The sequence below is a fragment of the Hippoglossus hippoglossus genome, chromosome 14 (genome assembly GCF_009819705.1).
Source record: "Hippoglossus hippoglossus isolate fHipHip1 chromosome 14, fHipHip1.pri, whole genome shotgun sequence".
Classification (NCBI taxonomy): Eukaryota; Metazoa; Chordata; class Actinopteri; order Pleuronectiformes; family Pleuronectidae; genus Hippoglossus; species Hippoglossus hippoglossus.
Window position 1 is genome coordinate 11470665 of NC_047164.1, and position 18544 is coordinate 11489208.

The following is an 18544-nucleotide window of genomic DNA, read 5'->3' on the forward strand; positions in this document are numbered from 1 at the left end:
GCTTGAGTAAAAACTTGAATGTAGGACTTTTATTTCTTTATAACATATATACATATTATATGTATTGTTCGTATTGATCTGAGTTCTTCTTACACTACTGCAGGAAACACGAGCCGTCACAGACAGGCTGGAAACGAACCCGCAGGATAGACAAACAGAAAACTAAGACAGATTATATTCACAACTGTCTGCTGTAAACAACCATCATCCATCACTGACAGTTCACAGTCGCTCTGCTTCAAATGGATTATTCAACCATGGAAATGACCAGAATCTCTAAAGATAAACCAGTTTAACTTTCATCTTGGGCAAACTAAGCACAGAAATTGCTTGATTACAAATCTATATTAGAATTTGTTGCATTCGACATCCCCGTCACAACCTCATGTCATCTGTGATCAACGCGCGACGTGATGTGAGATAGAAGAAAAGGCAAAAATGGTCATTTTCAGGATCGTAAAACATTTTATTTATTAGACAAAAAGGGAAATGTACACATTGAACAATGCACAGTACATCCTGTGAACATTCGACACAAGAGCAGGGTTTGACACAACAAGCACAAATAAGAGAAAATCTGAACAAAACAAAACTTGTAAACGTGGCTGCTGTTTCCAACGTCTCCATCAAACTCGTGAGCAGCAGCAGTGACGGAGGAAAAGAGGAAATCACATCCTGAAATCACTGGACTGGAACTGTAGAAGTGAATTAAAACATCAAGCTTCATTGTTACGACCTTCTTCTCTCCACGCAGCCAATAAGGCCATGCACGTTAGAGCCGATGTACAGCAGGCAAGATATTTACAATGTAAACTAATGACTGAACAATATGTAATGTCTTCTCTTTTATCCAAAACAAAATCAAGCGGCCTTCAAAATAAGATGTGGCTCAATGAAGAGGACAGTGTCCCCTTCAGAACTTCAGAGTAAATCAACAAAGCGCACATAGGTCTGTTAAACTTCTGTAACGTTCTCCCACTTTCACACCATCTTTTCTCCAGAGAGTGAACACTGTTTGGCAGCAGCCTTCAACTTCAAATGTGTTTGTTCTATTTATTGAGAGTTTAGAAATGAAGAAAAAACCGGTGTAAGTGCGAGTTATCAGTGCAGAGAACGTGTTAAATATTTACATTATTAAATCTTTGCTTTCAACTTCTGAGAATTACAAAAAGGGACTTAAATGCACCGTAGATTCAACTTTAAGAGCAGATTATTTATGTTTCAAATAAATATGAGTAACAAAATGTGAAAAAAATGAACTCTTTGCTCTATTGATGTCTCATCGTGTAGATCGTTCTTGTGTAATTTGCTATGGTTTGAATATATGTATCTGAAATGTCCGCCTCTTCAGCAGTACCATAAAACTAAATGGAATTTGATTTGTGTTGCTCACAGCACAGAAACATTTCAACACTTTCATTCAGGGTCTGACGCGTTTCCAATCTAATCTGTTGACAGTGTGTTCTGTGGATTCTCAACACTATGGAATACCTTTGTGAATAAAATATGACAGACATTTTTCACTCTTTGCTGACATTTTATACACCAAAGACTCACTTGAGAAAATAAGCAAAACATGAATCATTACTCACAAGTATCAACCCAACAGAAGTGTTGGGTTGCAACACAAACCAGGCACAGAGACATGTCTCAGTAGGAAAGACACTGGTGTTTACTGTGTAATTCGAAGCTGAATGCTAACTTGGCTGCTTCAATTTCAGGGTCTTGGTATAATACATGCCAAGTCAATCACACGGGCATCGCTCCCTTAAACGCATCAGAGCCACTGTTGGTTGGTAAGAGCTGTGCTGGTCCTACTGTGAAAGAGTCCTGTTCAAGGTATTTCTGCTTGGGACAAAGGTTCCACATGCACAGAGCAGCACTGCTTAGTTTTAATCTACGGTCTGAGCAGACATAGATCGAACCAAACATCTGCCAGGATATTGTTATGGCGTCTGTAGAATACTTCATAATTTCAGGCAAGAAAAGAAAGCAGTGCAGCAGGTGTTTTAAAATCCACATGCTTCAGTGATCATTTAGCCTTTTCAAATGTCAAACAGAGACAGACGTTCCTGTTATTACTGCTTTTCAGAGTGAGGACTTTTACATAAATATTCAGAAAAGGGACAATTTTAAGGTTTACATCAGAAAAGGAAGTTCACCAACGCAGAGAGGTGCAGGGACGTGGCTGAAGGACGTCGAGTAGGTGTTGAGACTGAAGAGCAGACTGAACTCAACAGATTAAATGTCTTATTGACAGGCTACAGTTAACTCACTTAAACCTCAGATTAACAAAAGCATTTATACACAGAAAAAGTGACAGATGTGTACTTAAAGTTAATAGAAGTGACTTAACGGCCTGTAGTCCAGGTTTGCAAAATAAAAGTATTAAGATACAACAGCAGGTTTTGCACCTTCAAACCTTTTTTTTGTTTTTAGAAATCCAGTCATTACACGGCTGTGCCAGGCATCTTTTCCTCAGATGCACTTACTGAAGTTACAAAGAAAGAAGTGAAAGCGTGTACGTGTTTGAAAGTTGACAACCAAGAAATGCTGAGCAGTGAAGAGAGAAATATCATTATTTTAAGTGGCTCTCTCCCGCTCTTTGTGTTTGTGCAGTTTCATTGTATTCACACTGTATTAATGACATTGAAATTATTCGACCATGTGAAGTTAATCACCGAATGCACTCTTTCTGGACGAACAGGCGATCGAACAATCCCATTGTTGAATTGTCATGAATTTGGAGTTCATGCATAACAAGCAGCTTCTCTACTCTACAAATCTGTGTAACAAGCTTGTGTGTTGTCCACGGCCATTGTTGCAAGACTGTGTGGCTACGGAGGATAAAGCAGTGGGTTGCCAGGTCTGACAGACTCAGAGGGAATCACCTGTCAGCAGGAAGACTCATGTCATCAGACATGAGCTGCTCTCCTGGAGGATGGAGAAGAAGAAATAGCAAAGCAATGAACCCACAGTGAATTATCAGCCACTCTGTAACATCTGTTTGCTCAGTGAGACCTTTAACATCACCCAGTGCATAAAAACACCTGAGAAGTATAAAATCATTAAAAAGTTAAAAGATCAACTAAAGATTTTAACCCTTGGCCAAGGTGCAAAAGTGTAACAATAAAAGAAAAATGTAACAAAAATAAATGGAAACAGACGCAGTTCACTACTCGTCCACTGAAGCTTTTGTTCCTCTCGAGAGACGAGAAACTGCTGCAGATGAAAACCAGCAGATCTGAGACCGTCTCCATTTCAATACATGAAAAAATGTTTCATGTATTGAATTAAATTCAATGTTCTCATCACTTATTCCATATAATTTTATCCCCTTTAAGATGTGTGTGATGAAGCCTCTACCTCCACAGTGTTTAAATATGAACCCACTCGAAAATTAGCTCTATTGTCTTAAAAAACGTCTAATATTGACTTAAGAGTAGCTAGTCAGCTGATCAGAGCGAGGGAGAAAGCTATAAAAAAAAGGTCATTTTGTGTTTTTGCTGTAGCACGTCACTGTATTCTGTGACATTTGATATTCAAGTCTGATAGACTGGTTTAATCCATGTGTTACAGCATCAGATACAATGTTGAATATTTACCAGCTGCAACACCTGGGCTGTTATTGTTTTCAGCCCGTGTGTTTAAGTGGGTCATCGCGACAAAGACACCCACTGTATTAGGAACTGTCACAGCGGTTTTGTGGACAATGGCAGGTGTTTATACGTCTGTGGACAGATTGCATCAGCACTGTAGCTGCACTAGATGGTCCGGGTTTGGGACCAAAACACAGAACTGACCATCTGTGGATGAGTCCACCAGTGTGATCTTTGATAGATGAATAAAGATTTAACCAAATTTACCATCTGAGACAACCCAAAAACATGCAGTATGTGTTATCATGTACACTGCGAGTGCGTGTGTCACCTGTGCAGGGAGGAGTCTGGTTGTCGTAGCTTGAGTTGTTGCTCTGCAGCGCATCGTCCTCACTGTCACTGTCACTGCTTGTTGCTGCCACCAGGACAGAGGGAGACTGATCTACAAACAGGGCGAGACAGGATGAGACCACCAAACCTGTCTATTATTATTTCAGTGATCATTATTGAACAATTTTTTAAGTTAACTAAAACTTTTAATATGGCACATGCTTACAAAAAAACCAAAATTAAAATAGATTAGTTCCTGAGGGTGGCAGAGGGTGAACAGACCTTCTTTTGACTGTGGCTGTGCAGATGGTCCCTCCAGCAAAGACTGATTTCCTGAGCTCTCAGATTCACAGTCCAACATTGCTGCCCTGTGGTGGGAGATAATGGAAGCATTGTAAGACAAGAGGCTTTCTCTGTTGCAGTTTTAGTAACAACTACCTGCCGTGGCTAAATAGTGATATTTTTCCTGTGAATGATTCTCTGAGACGCACCCCAGGGTCCTGCTGCCACAGCTCTTGCTGGCAGTTAAGTAGCTTGGTCCTCCCAAGGAGAAGATGTCATCTTTTGGCCCAGAGTTCCCATACAGCTGTGGCTCTGCTGAGTACTGCTGCTTGGAGGTGGAGGCCTGTTCTGATGAGGAGCAGCCCTGAGACAAGACAGGGCCCTGGGGGCCGTCAGCCTTCAGCACTCCTGGAAAAAGAGACATGTTATAAGCAAGTCGTGAACTATGTTTGAAAAAGTTTAGTTTGAGTAATACCATAGTCCCATGAGTCTGCAGGCTTACAGAGAACAAAAACACAACAAAGTAGAAAAATTATACTCTAAAAAAGTGTTTATGGTTGGGAATATTTTGTAATAAATCTTAGATCATAAGATAAACAGCAGAAATACAGCATTTACACTAAGAGGTAATCTACAGGGAATGTGCTGAAACAAATTGTTTTACCCCGTCAATTCACATAGTCACTGCTGCTTCCTTCTAAGGAAACATTGGACAACTTATGGTTTCAAATTAAGTTTGTTCCTTCCTAAATGAATACAGCGAACTGAACTCAGATTTTAATCTGTAATAAATATTGTAACCTCCTTGATAATAGACTAAAACCATATTTTCTCTGAGATTATATTATCCTCAATTAATAATCATGGTATGGCTCACCAAAATAATTATATTATGTCTATGTTGCCGATATGTCACCAAAAAAAGAAAACCTTTATCCATGCAAGTTTTAATAGAAACACAAGTTAATAAATGACTGACCGTCTGCAGCTGCCAGTCCCTCTTTAGGATGCAGGCTGAGCTCTGTGGCTGCTTCTGCTCCTCTCAGCTCCTTCTCCAGCTCTTCTGGACTCCTCCTCTTCACAACCAGAGAGCCACTGCTGTCCAGGACAGGAGAGAGAGATTTCCTGGCTGCGCACAGAAAAAAGAAACACACATGTACACAAAAATGTAATTACATGTCATCTTAGTGCTCCTGACCCACTAACTGTCAAATATCCTTTCAGTTAACATTTAAAACAACAGTGTTTTCTGTGTTTATAGCACCCTTGGTGTAGTAGCAGCTTAGCATCGTTAGCATTAGCAGCGTGGCAGTACTCACCAGGGCGGCAGGGCCTGGCCCGAGCAGCTGCTCTCCCCAGGAGGTCCAGCTCACTGGTCTTACGACAAGCTGACAGCTCTGAATCAGCGTGGTGAGAGGGAACCTCCTCCACACTGAAAGCCCCTGATGGGCCAGGCCTGGGCTCCACGGCCCCCCGAGCCTCCAGCGCTTGACTCTTGATCTTGCTGCGGACCTCTGCCATCTGAGCCTTGAGGCGAATCAGGACCCCCGAGTCTGGAGCTGATCGTCGGACCACCTGAGGCCGCCGCTCTCGTTCTTTCCTGGAGTGAGTGTGAGCTGGAAGAGACAGAAACAACAATGAGACGTCTGTTTTATGCTCAATGAAATGTGGGTTTTTAAATATGTATAAAGTAGATCAATTTTGTATGTTTTTTGTTAAAGAACCTATTTTCCCCAAATACTCCCATTCTCATAGTACATTGCAGTTTTAGTCCCTGTCCTGATGAGAGCATATAATGTATAAGACTATATGAGAAGCCAAGATGGTGCTGGCGCTGCACAGAGCAACGCTCCTCTCCGTTATCTTCTACCACCCACATACTGTCCAGCATCAGAGTTTATATCTCATTACAATTTGACTCACTATGATTCAGCTCGATCCATATGGCTCATTCTGCAAACATTACTCAGCTCTATATTCCGTGTTCACTATTATGAAGATTAAATCGGCACAAAAAAAAGTAAATACAATTAGTAAAATCATCCACCAGGGTGAGACACTGGAGCACTATTCTAAAAACAATGAACAAAAAGAGAAACAAGGTGTTTAAACAAGGCATTAAACCTTCAGGCAGGGCACAAAATCCATCCTACATAAGAGAAACAACATGGCATCTAAATATCTGGGAGGGTCTCAATCAATACAATTTTAAATGTATTAGTGTTTTGTCAAATGTTTTGGGTAGAGCAGGAAAAGCAAAGTCAACCTGTCCCTTAACCTCATTCAACTATAATTGCTTTGACATATCCAAAGGGACCTTGTGTGTGATCTGGTGTATTGATTCTCTGTTCAGCTGGAATGATCTGTTGTTGGTGAGCTGCGAGCTGTGTTTACAGACCTTGGCTGTGTAGGAGAGACACAGGAGGCCGAGGCTGAAGGCCCCACAGAGACTCCACGCTGCTGCGCTCCTTCAGATCCAGCAGCTGGATCAGGATGACCGGGTCAATCTCCAGGAGGCTGTTACTGCCTGGCCCAACAGCACCACAAGCAGTAGCTCCGCTGCCACTGCGACCAGCAGCAGCACTGCGGTGTAAGGAAGGTGCACTAGAGCTGGATCCACCTGCAGACAAGAGTTTTCACATATGGTTCATATGGACAAAGACTTTTCTTTCTGCCAAAGTTATGGCTTTGATCAAACTGAAATTACAAATTTAAAAATCCAGGACAAAGGAAATAATGATGAAAGTTCAAATTCAAGTTTATCACGAAAAACTTTATCACACATGGTGTCCATAGATAATTATTTGTTGTTGTCCTTTCTCCTTCAAAGCCTGGGGAACTCTTACCTGTCTCTTACATGTTATTGAGTAAACTGTTGTTATCCATTCATCTATCCTGTCTTTAAATATATCTTCCTTTTGATTTGTCTTAAAATCAAGATCATAAGTACTATCTAACTATTCATAGATTATCTTGTCATCTATATTACTCCCAAATAGAGTTCCAGAGTTTCAGCTGAAATTGTATCCATCGGTTTTGCAACGTTCTTAATGAAATTATCCATCTAATTTTATTTCGGCCAAAATTAGGTCATAATTGATCTTTGCTGATGTAGAAACTCCTGAATTATGAAATGAATTAAAAGATTAAGCTGCTCTTTTTTTCTGTTATTTTTCTGTGCTCAACTCTCATCCCTCACAGAAACACCACGATCCCCTCACACACACACACACACCAAGTGTTTCTATATCAGCACACTGTGAGGGGCCCAGTGCTCCAACAATGACTCATCCTCTTTATGCCTTTCAACACCAACAGAGTCAAACACAGTGATAGTGGTTGAGCAGCTCCTTCACTATGTGCTGGTTATGCAGTTGTCAGACAACACAAATAGATTTGATTCTGTAAATTAACAAATAGTCACCGAGGCTTTTATTTCCCTTAACTGAAGACTGAACAACGTCTTTGTCTCCGGTAGTATATTAAATATTTAATGGCTCCAGATTCACAAACACAAGAAATCTTCTTTGTAAATGTCACCTTAGACTCTGGGAAGCTCTGAGAATAACCGTTATTTGCAGCCCTACTGTTGTGCACTGTTAAAAATCACACTACAAATAGTGCATTATTGCTTTAAGGTTATATTTTGAAACATCTTTCAGAAATGTCAAGTTTAACAGATTAGGACAGAAAAATAAACGTCAAACAATATTGTCTGTATTTATATAAGAGTTCTATTCACTGCTGTACTGGCTGTTTTGAGCCCAGATGTAAGTGGACAGACAGCTTTGTCTTTGAGATGCTTCAGTAAACTATTCTGCTGTCACACGTGGAAACGCTAAACAAATCCCTTTTCATTCGATACTCCGAAAGGGACAAATACAAGGACATTGGATACAAAAGGAGATCTGTTCACAACACATGTGCAGTCACAATGTGGTCATACATTCTGAGATGCTTGCAACAAGATGGTGCAGATCCTCAGCGGATGTGAAAAGTATAATTTAGGTTTTATTCCTTGACCCGAAGCAAAGTTTCAACCAAGTTTTATTGAATTATGTTGCGAGTCACACACAATATCTGCTGACAAACAATCAAATAGATCTCAGATCTCCTTTGCAGAGTTAAACAAAGAAACATATTCCTACAAAAGAAGAGTAAAACTGAAGTGTGGGATTTACATACTGAATTTACCTGTGGCTCCAGCCAAGTCATCAGGAAGTTCACCTTCTTCTGCTTCCAGGTTCCCAATGAAGTCCACATCATTCTCTCCAGACCTGTGCAAACATATACAAACAAAAATTTGTTCAGTAAATATGCAAATATAATAAAAAAAACCCTGTAACTTCCACACTACTTTACATCAAGGGAGTGAAAGAAATTCTACTCACATGGTCTCCTCATCTATGTCATTCTCCTCAGTGTTGCTAGTGGCTGTGGAGCTCCCTGAGGTGCTGCTGCCATCCAGCGGGTTCACCTCCTCCTCCGTCAGACAGTCCACCTCCAAGTCACCGTCCGACAGCTCCTGAACAACACAGTCACACCGTGATTACACAGAGCTCAGGGCTTGTGCTACAGAGATATCCCCATTTGTTCAAAAGTAACTTCCTTTCAAATGTTTATGTTTTCTTCCTTCCAAAATCTACCATGGCCTTAATTTAAATGTCAACAATTTACTTTAACAGGGAAACATACAAAAGACAAAACATAGTAGGTGGGTGAGCAAAAAGAAAGTATTTCACTCAGTCAAATAAGTGGATATTCCATCCTTACATTAGAATCGTCCTGCTGGGTCCTCTCCTCCTCTTCACATTTTTTAGTGTTGGACAACATGGTCTGGATATCATCGTCGCTCTTCACTGAGTGAGGGTCTTTTTCAGAGGTTGTGGTCCCTGAAGCCAGCCTCATGTCGGGGGGGGAAGAGCTGCGTGACGTTTGACGGCGAAACAGCTCGATGGCCAGCCTCTGAAATCAGATATATGAACCAGTCTTGATGAGTGATATATTAATGAAACACTGGTTTACATAAACAAAAAGGTGTATGCACAGTTTGGGCCCCTCTGGAAAAGTTTCATATTTTGGTTTATGGTAATTATTTTAGCACCAAATCAACTAGATTTGAAATCCTGAGAATTATGGTGATAAAATTACCATCAACCACCAAATGAATTGCCTTAAAGGGTTGGTATGTGTCCATCTTGCTCCAGTGTCTGACAAAATCATTTACATTGTGTAGCATCTTTTTAAAAAGGTATTCAATGAAGTTCTCTTATGTTTATACTGAAGGAAAGTTTGTGCCTGCCCCATGCATCAAACAGACAGTTTCTAGATGTCTGTGCATCATTTCATATGCATCTCAAGTGTAAAGCGACATATTTGAAACTTTGGAATCTGCAGCTGCAGGTCAGTAATGGTTTAAGGGTTTTAGTCCCAACTTCACAAAGCTGCTGTAACTTGGAAATTTAAAACCTTGATTGATTTTTAACACAAATACAAACATCAAAACACAACAGTACCTCTTTAAGGTTGTTGATCTGCTGGATATAGCCGTTCTGGGCCGACTCCAGTTGGCTGATGTACCAGTACTGATCTCTGCACTTCTGGAAGAAGGTTGGTGAGCGAACCTGGTAGCTGTGCAGCACACAGATAAAAACTGATCACATTCTGTTATCCTGTGGTAATATCTGAGTGCTGCTGCAGAATGGTGATAATGTGAGTGTTTGTGTGTGAGCGCACCAGAGGACCAGTGTGTCCGTCTGCATGTTCAGGTAGCCCTCGCTGGCCAGAAGGTCCAGTCTGAAGAAGCGGTTGTAGCCCCAGCATTCACCAACCTCAAAGTCTGAGGCAAACTCCCGAATTATGTTTTTGGTTGGGTCGTTGGAGGCCTGATGGACCATCTCCACTCGATACTCATACCTGCACAGAATCAAGATAACATCACTAATCAGGAAAATACACAACAAGAGATGTGAGACGGGATTTCAGATGTAGTTGGGCCATTGAAAGACTGAATTGCACAACACCTGGTTGTTTAGCACAAATAACACATTACTTGTCCTAAAAGAGGGCTGCAGTTTGTCGGTAAAATGCTTTTTACAACCTTTGTTGTGCCATTTGAAATTAAGAAAACAAACAGCACAGCGTGGTTCCTGCCTTCCTTATGTAAAACAATGCAGAAGTGATAAATTAATATAGAATTTGGTTAATATCACCAAGGCTTTTTGCCTCTAGACTCCCTCAGGACTTGAGATGTGTTCAGACAGTTATTTAATTTAAAAGCAGGCCTAACAATTCCCTATTTCTGTGTTTTCCAATGCTTTCCAACTACGATAATGTAACCACAGGTTTAACTTTAAAGAAAAGCTAGAAATATGCAAAGAATTTAGCTGAGGAACATGAGGATAGAGAGAAAGAAAATAGAGAACGTATATTATGAAATCATTTATACTTTGATGTTTCAGGGAGTCCAGCAGACAGTTCCAAGAATACAGACAGGTAGTTTCCCCGGACCACACCATTACCATCCTGAGGAAACACATATTAATAGTTACTAACAGAGACACATGCATTGATTTACAGTTAAATCAGGGAGTTACTAGCAAACTATAACAAGTTAATAATTGAGCTTTCTAGGTGAGGGTATGTTAATTTTGTTACAGTTGTTGGGCAGCAAAAACCAGGCTGTTTCCCTGTTCCCAGTCTTTATGTTTAGCTAACATGCTGCTGGCTGTAGCCTTGTATTTAATGACAGATGTAAGGGTGGTATTGATCGTCACAATTTCCACCAGAAGCTAGATACTATATTTCCCAAATGTGATTCAACATTTGGTTAATATACTTTACTTTTGCATATTTCTTTATAAGGGAAAAATACTGAATAAAGGAAACTGTTTCACACTCACTGGGTAAACTTTGAGTCTCCAGCAGAGTCCAGATATCTGTAGAGGTGGGCTGTACACTGGGTCCGCCCGCTGCCTCAGGGTGCTACAAACATACAAAAACACACATCATTCAAACTCATTCTCATTACCATTAGAAGCGGTTTGTTAATTATAATTAAATTAAGTCTTGGCAGTTACATTTTCCTGCATGTTTTTTGTATTCATGACCAACAGGGGTTCTGCTGGAGTCCTCCAGGTGTAACAAGTTCTTCAAACAGATACAGTGGTGGGTGGAACCACTTCAGAGTACTACTCGTCCCTCATAATCTTCATCAACAACCGCCACACACGACTGACTTTATTAATATTCATTTCAGAAAAACACAGCCCTTAACAAAGAGAGAGTTTCAAGTTTGCAAATGTTTGTGCTGTAATTACAGCTGCTACTGTCTGGTTAACTAACTTCAATGTATCCTGTACTAAAGCATACAATGTCTGTTAAATACATGTAACTAGTATAAGTAGTAATGAATGGTGAACATAGTGCAGCAGATTTCCACAAAGCTGAATAATATATTTAGAGTATTATCAATAAAATTATTAGTAAGCCCTAAAAACAGACATACACTGCGTGAAAGAAATTGTTCTCCTATAGTGAAATAATGTAGAACAAGTGTAGACTTTGCACTCAGTCACCAACTGGTTTGCAAGAATGTGATCCACCTATGTCTAAAGGCAAAGAAGCGGCATCAATATCTGTCTACTTCAAACACTATCAGACAATTCTATAAATGTTGTTTGAAGATTGAAGGAGTTGTCTGAATCAATTCTTACATTATTTACTACTACACACACACAACTGAAAACAAGCAGTCTATTTTATATTTATATTATTGTTGCAGCAGCTTTGTCTAAATACAGCCTAAGAGAGAATTTACCTGAAGTTGATGAGAACAAAAGTGCTGGAGTCATAGGCAGGAACCAGCTCACTGAAAGCACACAGAGGAAGGACAGTTACACACAAGACAAGACAGATAACCAATCGATAAATTGTTGATGATAATAATAATTAAATGCAATCATGGCCATGATATATTGTGACACCCTTCCCGAGAGCTGAGCAGATCACCTGGTGAAGTCTGGAGGGACCGGCGTGGTGACGAAGGACTGCATGGGTTTCCGATGGACCTGCTGGAACATGAGCAGGATCTCTGGGCTCTTGGAGATGAGTTCACTTTTGCTGCAGGAGTGAAGCTGTTCCAAAACACACACAGCAAAAATATGATGTTGTAGCCACTGACACGCGGCTCAGACATCAACAATGGCGTTTCAGTCTAGAAAGAGGCTGGCACACTTTTCAGTATTAGCTTGGATTAAACAAACATGATAAAATGCGTAAGTTAGCTTCAGAATGTATCATTTATCAATCGTTTCAGCATAAAAAAATAAAAATAAAATGTCTTTAACATCACACAACACACACAGCAACAATATGCAGTGCAGCCAATTGAATGGGGGCTTTGAGCTGCTGCAGACAACAGACCTGATGCTCCACCTCCTGCAGCAGAGACTCCAGCAGCTCTGTCTCCTGGGTCAAGGACGTCTTCTGGCCTGGTGGGGAGGAGCACATTTCTATTTTCAGTCTACTTGTGTTGAATGTCGGCCCTGATGGAGGATGGTGAGTGTGAGTGAGTGGGTGAGTGTGCAGGTTGTGTGTGTGTGAGCACTGAGTGCATGCATCCACTCAGTACAGATAAATATTTCATATGGACATTACCCAAAGCTATAAAAGGCACCTCTCCCTGCGCTCAGCAGGGAGCCTCCATACTATGTTAGGTCAGGTCTCAGCCTTTAGACACTTTATTGCCAGTTATGGTGTCTCGCACCAACAATAGCTCCTTTCAGACATGAGATATACAACATTCATGGTTTCATCTATCTATTAAAGTGATGGCTTTTTATTACTGTGGTCGGAAAAGGTTTTTTTAGTATCTCTTTTGCTATGGTTTCATCACAAAAGGAATTTTTAGCTTGATTTTACATTTACCTACAAGCTGCATTTGTATCTTGTAAACCCAGAATCAACACAGCTGCACTGGGACAGTGGTGTGTCCTGGAGTCTTACCCATGAGGGTGATGAGTTTGTTCTTCAGCTGGTTGTCCAGACGAGCGATCATCATTTCCACCGCGTTTCGGATTTCTCTCACTCTCTCATCCTTTGCTCCCCTGACAGCCTCTACGTTCCTCTCCTGAAACACACATACGCATTTGTAACTGTATTTCACAGATATCTGGTGTCAACTTTTAACTCCTGAAGTGTTACTAATTAATCAGTAACATTAAATCTTATGTTCTAGGATAAGAATAGAGACATTTTCTGGCGTGGGGTCCATTGTGTCAGAGGGTGCACTGCAGGAAAACAAATGCTGTGTCCAGAAGAGACAGACTTCATCCTCGGAGGAAGGTGAATGTACCCTGTAAATCTCATGGCCATTTATTTTGACACTTCGTGTGAAAAAGAGCAGTCCTCACCACTTCCTGCACCAGACTGATAAGCTCCATGAGGCGGCGGCGGAGTTTGGCAACCTCCTCCTTCACTTTGGTCACATGCTGCTCGTAGATCTCCACCAGAGGCTTGAAGGTGTGGCCACCGTGCTGGGTAAAATAAAAATAATAGTTCATTTCGGATTCATGTTTTAATGAGATTATTTTCCACTTCCCCTTCTGTCTTCAATCATTGTAAAGTGACTGTTGGTCAGATGAAGAAAGCAATGTAAAATTATTATTTTCAGACATTTTATGATCAAACTATTAATCTATTGATTGAAAAAATATTTAGCAGACGATAGAAAATGCAGCCTTACTTTTACTTCGTGGAAAATTGATAATGCAAATAATTATGGTGATTATTATGTGCTTGTGACTTGTGCATGCAAACTAAATCTAAAAACAAATCCGTGGAACTTTACCATGCCTCCCCACAGAGCACACTGGTGACAGATGCATTTCTTACAGGTCCAACAGAAGACACTTAGCTTCTCGTGGTGGTTCTCACATCTGCAGGAATCCAACAACAGATCATCAGACGGAAAGAAAAGGCTCTTTTGGAAACTTTTAAATTGTCAACACTCTAAATGTCAGCCAGTTTTAATTCACTGCTACCGTCCTCAGATGAAACCGGAATTCCATTAGAGCTGCCGGGACTTCTTTATTTTCAGCAGAGGATCAATGTATTTCAAATGAAGTGACATTAAAAGTAACAGTTTTCTAATAATGCAGACAATTATTTATATGAAAGAAAAACTACCGCAGGTTTGTTCAAAAAACAGTTTTATGGAAAGAGTATTCCTGGCAGGATGTGATATATGTGGCCAGGACGTAATAATTTAAAAATCATAGGAAGTAATCCTTGAACCCTAATAAACATATGAGTGGAGGATAGGAAAGGCAGTGAAAGAGCAGTAGGAGGCGCTCACTTGTCCTTGTCATTGTCTTCATGCTTGGTGAGGTTGCAGAGCTGCAGGGTGTCCAGCTGCTGGGTGACCTCCTCTGCCCAGCGACAGTTGACCAGCTCCCTCAGCTGGAGCGGAGCACTGTGTGGAGAACAACACGCACGCACATTAATATATGTTACCTCAAAGCAAACTCCTTATAACCAGACAATTATCAAAAGACTCATGATTAGTTATCAAAAATGTGGCTGCATCTTCCATTTTAATGCTGGTGGATGTGTGTGGAGGGTGGATGATAAACAATAGTGTATTATGAGTGTGTGCAATTTACTAATATTTTCTCTATTAATCTGAGACATCAAGTCCATAAAAAATTGAAAAAGTGTTAATAGTGAAAACATGTCTGTAACATTTTCTGTTCAGTTTGAACATTGACAGTGTGTAGGGATTCAGATGTGTGTTAGCAGGGGCTTACCGACAGTGAGGACACTGGGCTCTCTGCTCTGTCAACCATCGCTTTGAAAGGAGAAATTTCAAATAAGAATAATTTTTATCAAAATACAAATCAATGCAAAGGTGCTACAATGGTAAATTAACATGATTTTGATTAAGATATAACTGACAATAATGTCTGTGGAGATTCTCAGTCATCCAGGTCACGGTATATCCAACTGAACGTGGTAGAGTTTCTTGAAGACGTTTCACCTCTCATCCAGATCATTGAGTCGTTGACCCATCCGAACTCTGTGAGTCATGTGTTCTAAGGTGTAAATTGTAGTGAAACTGCCTGGGGATTGAAGTCAGGACTGTATTGTATGTGGCTGATAGGAAGTGTCCTAAACCTCCTCCTCTGTTCAGAGATGGCTTCCTTCACTCCTTTTTCAAACCATCTGTCTTCCCTGGCCAAAATGTGGAAATTGTTGTCTTCAAATGAATGTCCCTTGTCCTTTAGATGTAGGTGGACTGCGGAGTCCTGACCTGAGGAGTCGGCTCTCCTGTGCTGTGCCACGTGTTTGTGAAGGGGTTGTTTAGTTTCCCTTATGTACAGATCTGTGCATTGATTCCTTACTACATTCAACTGCATACATGTTATCACTCTGCTTATGTCTGGGTGTGGGGATGGACCAGGTTCTGCCTCAGTGTGCTGGTGAGCCTGAAATGTACTGGGATGTGGTGTTTGTTGAACAACGTTGTTCTGTTGATCCTTCTTTTCCTCCTTTTATCTTTTTAAAATAATTCATATTTACATCGTGAGCGGGTCCTCCCTACGGAGGCCTCCATGTTTTTTACAGTAGCGCAGACTGGACAAAGTCAACACCTTTTGAGTTTTTATGACAACTGAAGGCTACCACAGGTTCTCTTTCATGTTTAGAAGATGAGGGTGAGGTGAGGGGTACTCAGCTGCAACATGCAACTTCACCACATTCTACACACTGAAACTTTAATACCAGAGTGTACTACTAACAGCAGAACACAGAGTGGGGTTGTGATGAAAACATCTCTTGTGACTTACTCGTATGCAGCTGAAGCAGCACAGTTTGGAGCAATGTGGGCAGAGACGAGCATCTCTCAGTTTCTCCATGCAGATGAAGCAGCGAAACACCTCAGCGATGCTCTGCACACGGACAGAAAATGCAGCGTTTCCAATTAATTACCGAGAGTGTGGCAACCCACCATAATAATGTACAGTATATTGAGTTTACTAAAACGGATGTGTTGTCAATGTAGTGGTTCGGAACCATCTACACTATATGTTTGTATTAAATGGCTGCAGGGCTATCAGGTTCCAGCTCAACCAGCACAGTACTGTCCAGCCTTCAAACTGCTGCTGGCCAAGCGTTAGTATTAAACATTCAAGCAGTGAAAATGTAGGATCTCCAGCTGCAGGACCTGATATGTGCGACACTTACCTCAACACTTTGTTCATCCATTTCAGTCAGTTTGTAGTGTCTTGATCTCAGGAAAAAAAAAATAACTAAGAAGCTGAAGCCAGTGGTCTAAGAAGAAAAGCATTATTATTTGTATTAGTAAATTTCAAAAAGCCCAAAATGAGGTATTTGATAAATCTTATTTTGTCTGAGCATCAATTCAAATTTGAAGTAGCTTTAACTCACTATAACACACAAACACAGAGAAGTATTAGTATTTTTCTCAATAAAAGGCGACTAAGACATTAGTCAACAGCTGAAATAGATGCGGACCAACTAATCAATACACAAATTAATTGCTTTAGCAGTGAAGTGGACATGTTTGCTTTGAAAACCACACTATTTACATGACCCCTGCTGTAAAATACAAATACCACTAAAACACAGCTTCCACGGGCTGAGGGTGTTAACATCGGCGCTAGCTTGTGTGGTCAGAGAGCAGGAGGAGGCCCAGCATCAGCAGACACACGGACACACAACCCGCCAGGACCCGAGCTCATCCATGTGCGGGTTCTCTTCTTATTTACAGACATCAACATGAAGTAAACGTGTACATAGAATAGCTCGCTAGCTAACGGGCATTAGCAAGGTGGCTCACTCACCTTCTCAGACTCGTCTGCCACACCTGAGGAGGAACAGGGGGCTACATTATATGTTATACATGTTAGCGCAGAGCAGGCGTCGTCTCCGCTGGTTTATCCACATTTAGGTACTTAAATAAAGTTGTGTGATAAGACAGAACTGTGATAATCTGTGGACATTACGGGTTTTATCGCCCTGTATTGAGGATGTAGAGGCTGCTCTGAAGCTGTCTGTCCCCTAGCAATAACCAATCAGACGCCTCCTGTTCTTCTTCTCTGGCCTCTTCCGCGTCTGCCACACACACGAAGGGGATTTGGCGCCACCATGTGTAGTGGCAGCAGCAGAGCAGTCCGCCAGCGAGGTTATATACCCACCTGAAGATGATCGATTAGTTTATCAGGAGGAAATTAATCGGGGAACGGGTTTAATAGATGATAAACGACATCAGTCATTTTAAAAACAGAAAGAACGACATTAGAATAATCGCTCTCATCTTCTAAAAAGGTGAATATTTACTATTTTCCTCACATTTCTAAGGCTGTAAACTCGACAGGACTTCTTTTGACTGTGAGCTAAAACATGGAGAATATGCTAACTTTGACTTCAGGGGGGAGTTCACCGGTTATTGAAGCAAATAAATGTCAGATGTATTGATAATGAAAATAACTGCTGCACTAACTTGCCTGAGGTATTTGGAGACCAAATAGAAGCCGCTACATGAACAAAGGGTAAAGTCAAAGTAAAAACATTAATTTATTCATAGTAATATATATATACTATATATATGTATATATAAATATGAATATATAAACACCTCGGGCAAATCTCCTATGAGGCTGTTGGAAAGTAAATATGACTATTACTCACACTCCCTAACTGTATTTTAACGATACTTTTAATACTTGTACTCACTCCACTAACGGAAAAACTAACAACCACTGACCTTCATGCTTTTATTTGCCATCATAAATGTTTATTGCCTTTAGTTTAACTTAATTTGATTCCGTTTAAAAAACTATAATAAGCATAAAATACAATGTAGTAAAAGTAGCTCCACTTTAGCCAGCAAAGCATGATAACGATAATAATAATAATTCAAATTACACAGAGCAAAGTGAGCCTCTGTGTCATTTACTTAAGTAAAAGATAATTATGCTTATTTCACTTTAAAGCTTTGGTTTGTAGAATGTATAATGTCCATTGAAACTGCTGAGACAATTTGTCGATTGAAAAATAATTAATCTGTAACAATTCTGAAAACAAATGTGTATGTTTACCCCCTAATACTATTTCTCTTTATTTAAATTTAATTTCAGAGTTATTGAACTTAATTCCAAGTGAACTTCTAAGTGCACGTCATTATGATGTCAGGGAACAAATGTGCTAAGCTGCAAACCTTGAAGGCAGAAGTTTCATTAATGCAAGAAAAAGAAAATGTACTCATGTTATTGGTAAAAATTCAAAGATAAAAAGTATTAAAAAAAATTGCC

The 18544-nt window shown here is 40.3% G+C and overlaps 1 protein-coding gene across 3 annotated transcripts; it reads right to left on the bottom strand.

Annotated features, from left to right (window-relative positions):
- Positions 1-445: 445 nt before the first annotated feature.
- trim37 (tripartite motif containing 37) lies at positions 446-17385 on the bottom strand. 3 transcript variants are annotated; one of them, XM_034606443.1, is made up of 25 exons: positions 17075-17385; positions 16455-16541; positions 16058-16159; positions 15020-15060; positions 14569-14685; positions 14062-14149; positions 13625-13747; positions 13218-13341; positions 12636-12703; positions 12222-12346; positions 12031-12081; positions 11114-11195; positions 10660-10736; positions 9948-10127; positions 9728-9842; positions 8985-9176; positions 8603-8736; positions 8397-8488; positions 6610-6831; positions 5531-5827; positions 5191-5340; positions 4421-4619; positions 4212-4297; positions 3931-4041; positions 446-695 (listed from the first exon to the last, which is right to left on the bottom strand). In XM_034606443.1, the coding sequence occupies exons 2-25, from the start codon at positions 16473-16475 to the stop codon at positions 682-684; spliced, it is 2811 nt and encodes a 936-aa protein (XP_034462334.1). In that variant the 5' UTR covers positions 16476-16541; positions 17075-17385; the 3' UTR covers positions 446-681. The 3 variants fall into 3 exon arrangements, with proteins under 3 accessions (XP_034462334.1, XP_034462332.1, XP_034462333.1); XM_034606441.1 differs by lacking the exon at positions 446-695 and adding an exon at positions 2445-2934; XM_034606442.1 differs by lacking the exon at positions 446-695 and adding an exon at positions 2445-2934 and having other exon boundaries at positions 8406-8488; positions 17075-17358.
- Positions 17386-18544: the final 1159 nt, after the last annotated feature.

Excerpts from the sequence above, each read along its gene's own strand:
- trim37 (XM_034606441.1), bottom strand. The coding sequence starts at position 16,475 with ATGGATGAACAAAGTGTTGAG. Across the intron at positions 16,160-16,454 it reads TGGATGAACAAAGTGTTGAG|AGCATCGCTGAGGTGTTTCG; the intron begins GTAAGTGTCGCA and ends GTCCGTGTGCAG. Across the intron at positions 11,196-12,030 it reads TTTGTTCTCATCAACTTCAG|CACCCTGAGGCAGCGGGCGG; the intron begins GTAAATTCTCTC and ends GTATGTTTGTAG.